Raw genomic sequence first — 15,117 nt, forward strand, 5'->3', positions numbered from 1 at the left:
TTATCTTTAGGTGATCGTGGAAATGCACCGACACAGTTGCGAAAACACTTCGTGAAGTCTATTAACAATGCCACCCTTTTCTAATTAATTGACTATGGATATAACATTAACATCAAAAATGCCTTCGCAATTATACATCGAAATCCTAGTACTCAACCGAAAAACTAACGATTATTCTCACGTTATGTAGCTGGAGCAATTAGTGTCGATTCAAAAAAACCAAATTTGTAAATACAAAAATATACACATAAGTCTTTTATTTACAGCAGCCTGTATTAGAGTTGCTCTATTCTTATTGCTAACTATATCCCTTCTATATTCATTATGATGTTTGCTCTTTTCCTTCAATTCTCTTCGTTCTCAAACATTCTATGATGATTTTTGAACATATTCGTGTTGTAATAAACAATGTGTAAAAGCCATCTTTAAGTAGATTTTGCGTGCCAGCATTTTAGAAATAAAAACTGGTCCAAAATAAAGCCCTCCAAGATTTACTGCTGCGTTTTGAAATATCAAATGGATTGAAAGGAATACAGGTATGGGCCATACATCTTATACACCTTATTTATGACAAACCGTTCACCAAGAATATGTGTTACAAAGCCAGGTTTGATTCAATTCACTTATGTTAAACTCAGTGATACTACCCAGGTGCCGTAGTTGGAGTAAAAATATCATGTTTATACTTGCAATCTAGTAATTGTAAACCAAACCCACAAACAATTAATCTTTCAATCTATATAAAAACAAGAATTTTTAATGAGATCTGGAAAATGTATAAATTTTTAACAGTTGTTCATAACAACTTTTATGTTCATCATCTCGATAAAATAATCCTGAAAAGTTTAATGAAAGGGCATGAACGAAGCTCATTTACATGTAAATCTCAGTCACTTTCATTTTAGTCACATCGTGTGTTTAAGAAAATAAGATCTTGCTAAAATATGCATTTTAAAAGACTATTTAACTTATCTGCTAAATATTTTATAAGTCGTGAGTTATAGGCTTATTTGATATTTTAATTGAGTATTGAAGAATACCCCCATTAATTCTCACTAGTGTATGCAGAGTGATGATGTGTAAATATTTTCATTTTGAGACTGAACAAAAAGTCAACTAAACATATTTATAAAATGATCTAAAAAATTATATGGCAGTTGATGGTTATGATATTGTTTAAACTCAGTTCTCTGATGGGTCAAAATTTAAATACAAATACGGAAACATTAAAACGTATGCTGCTATATGCGTTACCTCTTCTGATATGGTTTCATAAATACAAGTCACATTTATGGGCAGGTTTTAAGTGTAGTTAGGATTCTCCAGTTTTCAATAACTTCGGAATTTACATACAAATCTGCCACGCAAGGATTCGTAAAATAGTTTGACATACAATAAAAATTTATTTAGGTCCCTTTCAGTATCGTTCTGTTTACATATAACTGAGTCAACGGCTAACCAAAATTAGATCGTACCCATTTTATTGTTAAACTTCTAATCTCCGCTGAGATATGAAAACTCAGTACAACAGTGACGACTCATGACTTTACGTTCAATGAAACTGTGGAGCATGAAGCTATGTTATCTTAACGTATTCTATTGTAGATCTAATATAGTGTAGTATTTGTAAGAAATAATGATTCGTTGCACTTGATGGCTCGGTGATTACGAGTTACAAATATAATACGTTATTTTTTGTGCACATCTAGCTCTGCCTGCCAAAATCGCAATAGCTCGCGAGTTCTTAGTTTGCACATTAATTTGATTACTTTTAATTATAATTAAAAGTATTCGAATAACTCTATAGAGATATGATAATCAATTGTCACATAGAAGTGCTTACTTTAGTCGCCGCTTGAAACAAGTCTGCTTTATACAGCGATTGAGCGAAATAAAATTTATATTCTTCTATATCAGGGAAATGTTGAGTCAGTTGTTCGTAACAATCAGAAGCACTAACAAAATCTTGTAGCTGATAAAAGCAATAACCGAGTAATGAAAGTGCAGCTCGACTGCTTGGATGGACGAGGAGTTGTTGATTTAGCATGTTTACCGCTTCTTTATATTTCTGATCTTTAATCGCACCATATATAGCAGCCGTGAATTCCCCTTCTTTAATTTTCATGATTTTGTATGCGCAAAAGTGGAGTTGCTATGGTCATAAATATAAACAAGTCTGTATAGCTTGTCCATTGATCATATTGTTCTCTCCATTTAGAACCTGCTCGTTAGCCTATTCATAATTGAGAAGCGTACAATTATTATCTGTAAACTAATTTGCAGTCTATTTTCGGGTTCAATAGCACCTCAACCGTCTTCGAAATTGAAAACAAACCATTTCCTATTCATAACGAATCCTACTTGATACAGACAAGTACTGTTAATATTTTTACTGTAAAGATAATAGAACGTTTATCACTGATCAGATGAAGCAGCAGGATGAGAAAGCCAGAACATTCCGGGAGGATCAACAGATCTATATGAATGGCTGGTTATCTTACCTAACCCTTGTTTTATTCTGGAACAACTGGACTATCCTCTGACTCCACTAAAATGCTCGACACTTTATCACATACGACATTTTTAGAAAGGATTTGTTTCATTGATCCTGTCTTCTCTTTGTTTGGAAATAATTGGGCGACAATTAATACCAATTATATTAAACTAAACTTTTGTGAACAGAAGAGATCTGACTTTTGATACCGGGCAAGAAACAGTTTTCACTTTCATTTTCCATGATCTTCCCAAAACACAAGGTTCATCATTCTCTATTTGTCGCAATGACGTCAGAAACTAGGAGTCCACTTCTGCCAAAATTAAATAATCATATTCTCTTAAACGTCCAGAGACACTTAACATAGTTATGACTATTTAAAGTTATTAAAAGCAAAACAATCGACTCTGGGGGCTAAGTTTCAGTTACTGGTACAATTGTGTTTGGATATTTTCCCTATCTCTGAAATCCAACCATGAACTACCAACAATAGCTGCTATTAGAGCCACAAAAATGATGATATTGGCATCGAAGATGGAGGGTTAATGTGGTCCCTCATGGATAGCGACGCTTAAGTAACAATCAAACCCAATGTGATTGTAAGAAAAGGATTTACCACCTCGTTTTCTGGCGTTAGTGAATGAATGAATACTTTCCGTTACTACAATCGAGACAGAAATAGCGTCGCAAACATATAAACTTGTGGGATGTCAATGTAGAGGTGGTGATGGCTAACGACTTTACTACTCGCAGCACATGGCCAGTGTAACTGATTGGTAATTGGAAGTAGATAAGGATGTTCTAGTAAGGACACTGATAGTCTGTATGAAGGAAGAGGTTGTAAGAAGAGGTGTGCGATAGCTTTGTCTTCTGAAGGGGGCCAAATAACTGCATGTTTAAGGTCGTTTATGAATATACAAGTGCACTCTTGTCAGTTCTGCACTACTCATAGACGTATAAAAGTTCTCTAGGATAGCCATGACTGAATGGGTTTGGAAATGTCTTTACGTAGCTGGTGACCAGTGTAATGGATGGAATACTCCGAAGTTCCGTCTAAAGTGTTTCACTTGACAGCAATGTTATTTGCTTTTTTCTTTTTCCTTATCTTGCGTTGTAAATTTTATATGGAACTCATATGACTGCGTTTTGTATTCTTCAGCCATATCTGTCTTGACTTTCATTGTTGATTAGACAGAGATTTATCTTTACTATGTAATTTTACTGATGCATATTGCTGTTTCAGTGACAATAACACCGTTTTCGGTTAAAGCCAAGGTTCATCCTTTGGTTGTTAACATTGAGTGCATGTTGGAAAAGGTTACTAAAATTCCTGCAATGGATATTTGATCACATCCACTTACATATTCTCAGGCACTGAAAATTTATTTATAAACCATTCTTATGGCTGTTTAGCACGTCATTTTGCGTTCGATATAACCTTGGCCATATATTTTATAACGTGTACAGTTTAAGGTATTTTGTTCTCTCTATATGGTATTTTCTTTTTTAAATCAGAACCGTTCGAATGGAGTGCAGACTTTATGTTTTTATTTGACTTGGTACCAGTCACCCAAAAACAATTCGTACGCTATACAGAATAACGCAGTTTGATATGAAGAAACAAAATCATGTTCTTTAGGTCTTTATTCGGACCAAATACTGGACTTGTTGGTCGCTACATCTACGCTTTGTAGACTTCGTCCCGAAAATCGCCAGTGCATCACATATCATCAATTCAGTTATTACCATAATATCATTTAAGGAGAATGTTAGCATGAGGTACACGGATAAAGGGGGTACCTGAACAGTATACTGGTGCAGGTATAAAGCCCTTCTCTTAATTTTTGTTCAGTCAACCGTTAAAGAGTACAAGTTTCTTGCCAAAGACGAACAATCGCAATGGGTGTGATACTGTTGAAGAGACATATTTCTAAGTGCTTATGGATAATACCCTTGATGGATCAGCAGTTGAACATAGTACACTAAAGCGAATGGATGAGAAGGTTAACTTGGTAATCAAAGGGACAATGAAGCTAATGTCATATGGTGTGTACGTTGGAGGGAATGTTCCCATGCACAATTATGCATACAAACGGGCTACAATTAAACGCAACTCAATTTCGTAAATGTGCTCTTCAGCTTAGCAAACAATCACAATGAGGCGAGAATCATTATACCCACCATCTTTCTAAGCGACGGCGGTCGGTTTTCTTCGTTCTGTGCTTTTTTCAGCTATTTCTTTTGTGTGATTTATTGTTTCAGTGTGCTAAGATGCCGCAGCTAGTGTAATGTTCTACATGTAGGTGTGAAATTTATTTCGAATCAGCGACGTTTTCTGGGTTTTTGCTACTTCAAATGGTTCAAATGGTTGTGGACGGAATAGAAGAAGCTATCGCTTAACAGGCTTCCGTGTCTAGTAGCAGGGGATCACCAAATCCTCCAGGCAGGAACCTAGGTATGTTAACAATAAAAGAGGAAAAGAAATTGGTAAATCATAGATTTGAGTCCTCGAACTGATTTCGTGGCTCGCCGTCGGATACGCTCCAAGGTGACCTTGTCCTTTTGGAGTGAGGGAGGGAGTACTATGTTTCCGTACTCTAAATGGGGACGGATAAAACTATTGAAGATTGTATGGAAAGTTCGTCCGTCAAACTGTCCAAAAATGCGCTTCAACGTTACCAGTGCAATGTTTGCTCGGAAGGCATTTTTGTCACAGTTAGCGTAAGACTTTAAATCATGGGGCACCAGGACTCCTAAATCTTTTTCGACTTGGGATACTACTAGAGAGGAGTTTCCTAAGTTGTAACTGTAGTTTGCGACATGTCGCAGATGGACTACTTTACACTTTGAAGTGTTAAAGGTAAGTCCGTTATCGTCTGCCCAACTTTGAAATCAAGTCAGATCCTCCTGAGGTGCCTGTATATCGTCTTGGTTGCGTATCTCTCTCCAAAGTTTCACGTCGTCGGCAAAAAGTAATAAGTCTGACGTTACCTGTTGAGGAAGAACATTTATGTAGATCAAGAAGAGAAGAGGCCCTAGTACTGAGCCCTGGGAGACCCCACTAGGACATTCCATAGCCCGAGATAAAGTGAAATTAACCCTAACCTTAAAGTGTCGATTTTTTAGGTATGAAGTAAGCCAGTCGATTAGAGGTGGTTTGATACCTAGTCGTTTGAGCTTATTGATAAGACACAAGTGGTTAACCTTATCAAAAGCTTTTGAGAAATCAAGGTAAATGATATCAACCTTTCCCTTGCGATCGAGGATGCTTGTCCATCTGTCCACCGCAGTCAGCAGGTTGGTTGTACAAGATTAACCCTTCCTGAAACCATGCTCTTGGGGTGAGAAGAAATTTAAGGACAGTAGATAGCCGTTTAAACCGTCGCATATCAGGGACTCCATGAGTTTTGAAGGTAATGACAGAAGAGCCACCGGCCGATAACTTGAAGGTTCATTGCGTCGACCTCCTTTGAAAATTGGTGTGATGTGAGCCAACTTCCAATTTTCCGGTAGTTTTCCTCGGCTTAGCGAGTGTGAGAGCATCACGCTAAGCGGCTTTGCCAGGATTGAGGCTGCTTCCCTCAGTATGGCAGAATAAACCATATCCAGGCCAGGAGAAGTATCTAGTCTTAAGTGCTGCCATTTCCGGAACACCAAGTCAGCGCTTAGGTCCACCTCGGAAAGTCCTGTGGAACTGCAGATAAAACTGTCGTCAGTAAAGTTGATGTCAGCCGGTTGAAATGTTTGAGAGTAATGTGCCGCCAGAAGGTCAACGGCGTCGCCATCGTTGTTGGTCGGACCGTTAAGACCTACCAGTTGAGAAACTCCTATTTTTGCTTTACGAAGAGAGGCTGCGTAACGGAATAGACTTCTAGGGTTAGAGGCGAATTTGTCCATAAGCTTTGTCTGGTACTGAATCCTGTCTTCTCTTATAGCCTTCGTGCATATGTTCCTTATGTTTATATTGCCTATACGCTCCGTCGTTATCAGTTCGTTTGTATTCTGCCCAACAGTGCCTTTTGCGGCTTAGCAGGCGAAGGGTACGGTTCTTGATTACTGTAGGTGGCTTGCAGCTTTTGGGAACCGTTTGAGGAAATGAATGGTTTGTAGCACATAGGAGCGTATGCAGTAAGAAGTCCCAATGACCGTCCACGTCGAGTTGAGGGTGAACATCCCAAACCACCTGTTGTAGATAGTCATGTAGAGCTGGCACATACAGCCGTTTAAAATTCCAACGCAAATTATTGTTGGGATACCTTAGCTTAGTTTTGATGACAAAACTGAAGGCTATGAAGGCATGATCGCTCTTTCCCAGAGGAGCCAGGATTGAGAGGTTGTCAACTAGGAGTTCTTCGTTTGTGAATACACAGTCTAAGCGCGATGGTGTCTGACTGTTTCTCCAACGAGTTGCCGACCTCAAATTTTCATACAAGCCCAAGTCATCGATGAGGTTGGAGAACCGAGCTTCAGTTGAGTTGTCGCCTCCAGTGTACGTGTGTTCCGCGAAGTTGACTCTAGGGAGATTAAAGTCCCCTAGAATCAGGATGTGTGTGAAACCGAGACGGATAGAGCGGGATAGTCCTTCCAGCATACGACTATCGTACTCGGTGTCGGCAGTTGGCTTCCTGTAAATGACTCCGACTAGACACCTGGAAGTACTAGACAATCTTACAGAGCACCATATGGATTCCTCAAGATTGTTAAACTCGAGGTTGTGAACCTGGTGCACCTCCAAGCAAGAGCTTATGTATATGGCTACTCCGCCCCCAATTCCTGTTTTTCTGTCGTTGCGGAACAAAGTCATCCCAGGTAATGCTAACTCATGGTCCGAGAACTGAAAAGATATCCAGGTTTCAGATATTCCTTACAGATGGGCCTTATTAGCGTTGCTAAGTTCACATAATTCATCCAGTTTGTTTAGTAGACTCGCGGCGTTCATATATAAGCAGTTTATGCTTTCGATTTGGAACGCGTGAGCTTCGTCCTGTTTTTCTGTATGAACCTTATGTGAATGGACAGGTAGCCCACCTATATGAGGTTTGCCGAGGTGGTAGGCCCTGTCCTTTACACGTTTTTTTATCATTTAGACAGTCCGCAAGTGGAATGGTCAGCTCCAATTTGCTTTTGTGTTTGGTCCTAGCTTCATATGGCCTATCCGGGTGCATGTGGATTCCAGGTGGCAATCGACGTCTGCTGGCACGAAATGCTTCCAGGACTGCAGCTGCCATGTGGGAAGATGGGAAGGTTATCTTCATTAGACGAGGTCTAGGATCACCGTCCTTCTTGGCTAGTCTCGTCACATGCTGAGTCAGTATGTGTTTCAGCCTCAAAGACTGTTTGATGAATTTCCATTCCCTGATGTCAGAATTCGATTGAGTAGGGTCTGCATTTTCCGGTATACCTTGCACAATTATGTTTCTTCCGCGGAAAAACTTCTCGCGAGATTATTTGGGGATGCTCCGTATGATATTGCGCTCAGAGTACGGTATGTCGGGCAATATTCTTACGTTACCATCGGATTTCAGCAAGTGACTTGCCAGCAAGACGTCCTCTACGTCGGCAGCATTCTAAAGTGTTACTCGGAGAAGCTTCGGGTGATTTAGATGCTTCGAATCCTTTCCTCGAGTGAGCCGGGTGACCGTCAAGGGCTCTATTCTAGGACGTTCGAGCTTCTTGTTCAATTCACCCCAGAGCATCCTGCCGTTTTTGTCCTGCAGACTGAGAGGAAGGTCAGGATTGTCAACGAGGTTCATGATAATGAGAGAATCGTCATGAACTGTTGTTAATTTACCAGGTTTCACGATGGGTTCAGGTTTAATAACTTGTTGTTTGGAGGTCAGTGTGCGTTTTTGAGTCTTGGGCTCTTTGTTGACCGGACAAACGGTCTTGGGGGTAGACTGTGCGACCAAATCACCAGTTATTTTCCGTACAGCAACACTTGGGTTGCTCGGCTTAGGCGGTGATGCCTGGTTCTTTTGGGCTCTCTTAACGTGAGTCGAATCACCTGCAGGGTTTTTGGGAACCACTGTTGTGTTCAGGGACCCTAAGCTGGGAGACCCGAGTTCGCTTAGGGAGTCTAGTACCGTCGACGTAATGATGGTGCTGAGCCTCGACACGTCATCATTAGTGTTGACGGATGCTCCATCGGTGGTATACCTGTCGACATCCCTATTTTTGTATCTGTCGCACGCTCTTGTTTGTCTACCGGTTTCTTTACTATCGTTATCCAAGTTAACTGACAACTTGTTCCGAGGACCTATCAGTAGGACAATGATGTTACTCAGCAAGACCACAGCGTCCGTGCTGCACGTGACACGCACCCACTTTTGCTCTGACTTGCTGAGTCTGTTGTAAGCAGTTGCTGTCAGATCTGTGCATGTTTCGTGGAACCAACCTTTGCAGTTGTCGCACTGCATGCCAGTTGTAACAGCAAAACGGCATCCCGGACGTTTGCATGAGTTTTTCATGACTGCGTTGAAGCAAACTATGTTATAGATGCTTGCAAAAGCCTAAGACCTTTAAAAAAACACTAAGAAGCACACTGAAAACGGACAAAAATGGATAAAACGAGTGATATAAACTGAAACTAGTCTATACGTGAAAAACAAAAAAAAAACGAATAGTAAGCTGAGGCAAAACCACGGGTAACTATTAAATAGGGTGAAACTCCAAAAAAAAGTAATCTACCGAACGTATAGCTCAGGATAGATTCTTTAGAACTGAAATGGTAATTTATTGCGTAAGAACACAGCAAAAGTTTGATAAATGCAAATCACGTTGGGACTAAACTTCCCGTTCGAAAAGCGTGCGGCAAGTCAATGTATTTCTTCAGGCAATCTGGCTAGTCTTGTGTTATAAAATGTCGGCCGGCTTTATTCGTTCTGTGTTTTTTCCGCTATTTCTTTTGTGTAGCTACATAATTTAATGTTTCAGTGTGCTAAAATGCAGAAGTTAATGTAATACTCTAAACGCTGGAGCAAAATTTTTCCTGATTTTGCTTTGTTTTCTGGGCTTTTCTACTACTAATGAAGTCAATGTATTTCTTCAGCTAAGCTCGCTAGTACTAACATAAGACCTTATGTTTTAAAATGATAATCGGTTATGTTTTACCTTGTTTTCCAGATATCCAAAGCCCAAGTTCGTTTTTATTTAGCTAAAATAATTATTGCTGCCGCCTGTGACTCTAACTGGTCGCTTGTTCGTTCCTAACTGTCCTTTATGAAGTTATCGGCAAAATGAAAGAAAACAACATGCGGTTTTTAATTTTCCTCAATATTATTGTTATGACCTTGCGTCTCCCAATTATTTTGTTTTTGCCAAAATCCCCGTCGCCAATTGTTATGACCTTGGATGTCTGACTTTTCGATCACACGACTTATCTACCAATCCGAATACGACTTATACGAATCTTCACACTAGGCCAACCAATGACGTTCAACCGGTGTGGGCAGTTTAGTGTCCTTATTGGTCCTATGTCCTACGAGCCCTTCCACTTGAGTCCAGAACAAGATACCAGCTTCCGAATCAGAGCAGATCGTTTATTTCAGGTATACTTAGTTTATATATCAATCACACAGACCGCAACGTACCATAAAATAGGAAATAATATTTGTACACAAATAAGCCCAAAAAGTGGCTGTGAATGAGGGAGGCAGTAGTTAATAAACTGAACATAACTTAAGAACCGTAAATCGTACAATAATAAATTATAGGTCAAAACAAAGCTTATCATAAAAGGAATATAAATATCCATAGTGTAATTGTTGAGTAGTTATACAATAAGAATATTTATAGAATATTAGTCCATGAATAGTCCTCGGAAGTTACCTGTAATTTAATCTCCACTCGGATATAACAATTATGGACAACACTATCCCACCAACGAGTCAATCTAATACTGAGTGCCCAGCAGTAGGGCATATCAGTATTGATTTCGAAAGGACCCAGACTTCCGGCAACTATAGATGAAGTCACAGATGCTACCAATCTATTGCAGAGGGTTTGTTATAAAACTATGCCATATAGCAGTAATAGACGAGTTGTTCTCATTACGTAGTGCGTTAAAGCAAGCTTAACATTGAAAAGCCAGAAATCTGCCACCAGTGTGTAGTGTATGTTTGCTGTTTTGGCTATAAAAGGAAGCCAAAGGGTCATGATCAGGGAGTAAAAAGGTAATTAACTGTTATTAAGCTGACTTTTTTATAAATCATATTTCAGCACTCGCGAATTTGTGTTTTTTTACGGTATGATGTCAACCGGTACCTAATATGTTCACCCTTATGATGAAAAGTACCTGCAAATTTTCACCTTCATATTCGAATTATTTTTGGACAACTGTCTTCCAGTTTGAGTGCTTCGTACGCCCTGAGAGACTGGATTCCTACATTATTCGTAGTTCCAGTATAACTTCCATGCAGTAAGCTCAAATTAGACTCTAGTCTTTTTAAATAAGCCTGTTATGCTATTATCGGTATTCTCTATTTCAGTTAATCGGTGAAGACATGTTCGACATGCATATGCTCTATACTTCCATTTTACTCTAATTCTGACTGTTATATCTTCTGAAAAATAAAATTGCTATATGCAGCAAATACAGACTTATTTGTTTTGATGGAGATAAAGGGATTCATGGGATTTTTAGCAGGACCGTGTAATATTCTCACTCAAAAGCTAAGCGAGTGCGTAGACCAGTGTAAGGTATCATACGGGGTGCATTTGAATTACTAGTGTTCCATTAGTGTGGGTAGAGGCATTGCTTGCTTATCATATGGCATTTGAATAAGAAGCTATGAGACTAGACGCAAGCACGATTAGGATGTGTAACGCGTCTCCATCCGTCATCTGCCGTGACAACTCGTGGTGGTTAGAATTAATTATGAGAGGACCCGAGTCTGTAGGTTTCCCAAGAAAATGACGAAAATATTTACTAAGTCACTTAGATTTACTACATACGAACTAAGTGCTGAGAGGCTCGTGTATCGCAAGTTTCTTGCAACGATTAAGCAGATAAAACAAAGTAGCATTAGATTTAAAAATTTATTCAGGAACTTTCATTAAAAGTCGAATATCAAACAAAGGTTTAAACGAAGTTCCCGTTTAAAAGTTGCATTGGTAATGTTAAGCTGCAGTCTTTGTTGTTTTTTTCCAAACGAAAATGTAAAAGAAGTAACTCAAAAAGTACTGGAAGTGGTTGTGAGACTAAAATGGATATCCAGCATTCTTTTTATAGTCTGATGTTAGTTGGGTCTCCCGTAAAGTTTCATAGGGCCATAGTTCTATGGGCGAAACAGTTCTTAGGATCTGTGAAGGCTCACTCCTGTTGCATTCTAAATGATGAAATAGTAATGAATTCAGTCAGGAATGTGGAATAGATAAATAACCAAATTACATGTTTTTTAGCAAATAATTTATGCAGTTGTGATTTACCTTGAGTTCATTATTATTAGATCAGGTCAGTTACTATTACTTGTCCAAAGCATAACATGGGCTTAGTGCCGTATTGCAGTGCTTTCATTATTTTGCTCCCATTTAAGTATTCCCATGCGTCTGTGTCTAGTTTAACAGGAAGACATACAAGTAGAGTTAGTGTCTGATAAACTAAAAGTCCTAGTTGTCAAAAAGATTCCTAACATTTACCCACAGCCAGCTACATTTACTTGAGACACAGAACACTCATCTTCTAAGACTGTATACTGCTGTTTTGCGGGCAACTAAAAGTTCAAACACTTAGCTATCCTGCTACCGACGTTACTGCTGGGGAAATTGTTTAATGACAGTGGTCATGAAATATGGTCAGTGATAGATGTAAAGTTTAGAAATAAACACCAAACATACTTATCGCTATCTTATAATGTATGACAGCAACAGCATCAAAGGCACGTTTTTTCCTATTTTTAATCAGACTGATCTGAATCCGCGTACAAATTGGAAACGGGCAACTCTATCAACTAAACTGATCTGTTTCGTAACAGGCTTCAAGCACTATACTTAAGTATACCATAATTCTTCCGACTAAACTGAACTGTACGACAACTAAGAAAATCAAACTAAGCAATTGTCATAATTATTGTTTCATTTGCACAGACATGCTGCTCAAAGTAGTTACATGGACATTATTAAGCTGATAAAACCAAAACACGAAATATAGGCCAGTTGAACTTACCTAACAGAAGATAAAGGATATATATATTGCTTTCAGGCTGAAGACAACGGTCAGTTGTTCATAAAAAAATGGTTTACAGTACAACAAACCTTCCTTCAGTAACATTATACACTGACGGTCTATCTGGAAACAAGCAACTATGAGATTAAACTCACTATGTCTTGGGATATCATCTCAGCGTTCAATGAATGCACAGTGTAACGCAGTCGGACGTAGCGAATCAAAATTAAAAACAGAGCAAATTTAACAATATATTCTAGTTATTTAATTAAAAATACATTATGAAATGACAAAATCTGTGGTTACTTGAACGCACATATGAGCGTTATTACACTGGGCGATACAATAAGTTCACATGGTTGCGTTGGGGATAAATTCACCCTAGAAACGTGAAAGAATTTAAAAAAGGTCATCAACGTGATGTCGCCATGTAGCGGAGACAAAATCTTACTGAGTAAATTACACGACTATAAGATAATAATTCCAAAATGCTTCATGGAACTCAATTTCCAGAAAGTCAATAACAGACAAAAGGTTGAGATGTGGAAGTCACGCTCATGAAATAATCACAGCCCAATACACACTGACAACTCGCAGGTGAAAATCGATTTTTCCCAGCACCCAGTTATTCATATTTGCAGCACCGTTCCAGCTAATGTGGCTCTAGCTCTCACACTAGAAAGCTTCTGAAACAAGCTAGGTAACCATGATGGTAATCATGAATTGTCGAATTAAACATCGAATAACGGTTGATCACATACACTGAGCAGGAAATAAGTTCTGACATCCACAGGTCCTATTCACATCATATCCTATGATCTATCGATTGTTGTTAAAACTATCCTTACCATAATTATTACTAACTTATGCTACTCCAAATCACATACACTGGCCATTAATATGTCTATTCTTTTTCCGTCTTCACACATGAAATTATATGTTCAGCTGATTTAATGACCTTAAATCCATGTCTTCTCTCACTTTTCTTTAACATGGTTTTATGGGAACTAGTTAGGTGATTACCAAGTAACGCGGGATCTGGAAAGCCCAATAATCATACTACCATGATAAAAACGCATTCTTTTATACTAACGAATGATCAGAACTCCAAATATTGCTGAATTCTACTAGATTGGTGGTACTGAGGAGCTGAAATACCTTTATTAGTGTTATAAAACACTAGGAACCATTCGTCAGTACAACATTTAAAAACAAAAAGGTCAAATGATACATACCGGTTGAAGCTGTATATTTATTTGAAGACATATTGGAAGAATTGACATAGGTCAACAAAATTGAAAACTGAAAACTGCACAAGAACATAAACAATATATTGGACGTTGAGTCCATATCGACCTTGACTTTGATCATCAAGATCAGAAATGAGTGCAACAGCTTTGCTGATTCTGTCTGAGGGAGCTGAAGAGATAGAGGCGGTGACTGTTGCTGATGTACTGGCTAGAGCAGGAGTAAACGTTACTGTCGGTGGACTCCAGGGCGATGGAGTGGTTAAGGGAAGCAATGGTGTTTGCATAAAGCCAAATGTTTCACTTTCCAGCGTTTCATCACAACTTTTTGATTTGGTAGTAATGCCAGGTGGTATGGGTGGTTCCAATGCTATGGCGTCATCGAAATTAGTTGGTCAAATACTTAAAGAGCATGAAAAACACGGCAAATACATTGCAGCAATTTGTGCTGCACCGATCGCCCTGGAATCTCACAAAATCGCCATAGGAAAAAAGCTGACATCTTATCCGGGCTTCGAGGATAAACTTCCGAGTTATACATATTGTGAAGACAAAGTTGTTGTTGATGATAAACTTGTTACAAGTCGAGGTCCAGGAACTGCGCTGGCTTTTGCAATGAAGCTAGTTGAATTACTATGTGGCAAGTCGAAAGCCCAAACGCTAACAAAAGGCATGCTTGTTTCACTTTAAAGCATTTAAACTCTCCGGTTCTTCTGCTTTTGTTCCGTCATATTAGATTTGATAAACTCCATGCCCATCCAAAATACTTTCATACATTCTTTCAAATAAATTTCAATAACTACTGTGTAATTGTTCTATTCGCTTTATTGTATTTGGATAGAAAAATGTCGTGAAATGTTATTACGTTTATTATCTATGATAGTACACAAATACGGGTTGCGCTGCGATATTCACCTTGTAGAAATAAATATGTTAAACGGCGTCCATCGATATCGAATTATGGTCCATTTCGTCTGTTTTTAGACTATCCACGCTTTTATGATTGATCCCATATATTACAATGTAAGTTCTTAAAAAGTCCTGTATGACTACTGTTGCTACTTCAAGTAGTATATCAGTGCGACCCCATGATCTCCAGCTGGCACATACGAGAACAGTCACTGTTGGGAAACGAATAAGTAACGTTTGCTTAGGTACTTCAGATAACAGTCATGGACTAAGTGAGTACCCTAATAATTAGTTCAAGCTTTTAG

General features: G+C 38.8%; 2 protein-coding genes across 2 annotated transcripts in view; one reads left to right on the forward strand and one right to left on the reverse strand.

Annotated features, from left to right (window-relative positions):
* The window catches only part of TTC30A (Tetratricopeptide repeat protein 30A), a 31,227-nt gene extending 29,094 nt beyond the window's left edge, over positions 1–2,133 (reverse strand). The window contains exon 1 of the mRNA XM_012942833.3: positions 1,844–2,133. Coding sequence (XP_012798287.3) covers positions 1,844–2,125 — 282 coding nt within the window. The 5' untranslated portion in view covers positions 2,126–2,133. The remainder of the gene's footprint in view (positions 1–1,843) is intronic.
* An 11,905-nt stretch (positions 2,134–14,038) lies between these two features.
* PARK7 (Protein deglycase DJ-1zDJ-1) lies at positions 14,039–14,706 on the forward strand (the record flags this gene model as incomplete). Its single annotated transcript, XM_012942834.2, has 1 exon — positions 14,039–14,706. One exon carries the CDS (start codon positions 14,039–14,041, stop codon positions 14,591–14,593), a length of 555 nt encoding a protein of 184 aa, XP_012798288.1. The 3' UTR covers positions 14,594–14,706.
* Positions 14,707–15,117: the final 411 nt, after the last annotated feature.

The sequence above is a fragment of the Schistosoma haematobium genome, chromosome 2, assembly GCF_000699445.3.
Source record: "Schistosoma haematobium chromosome 2, whole genome shotgun sequence".
In the NCBI taxonomy this organism is placed as follows: Eukaryota; Metazoa; Platyhelminthes; class Trematoda; order Strigeidida; family Schistosomatidae; genus Schistosoma; species Schistosoma haematobium.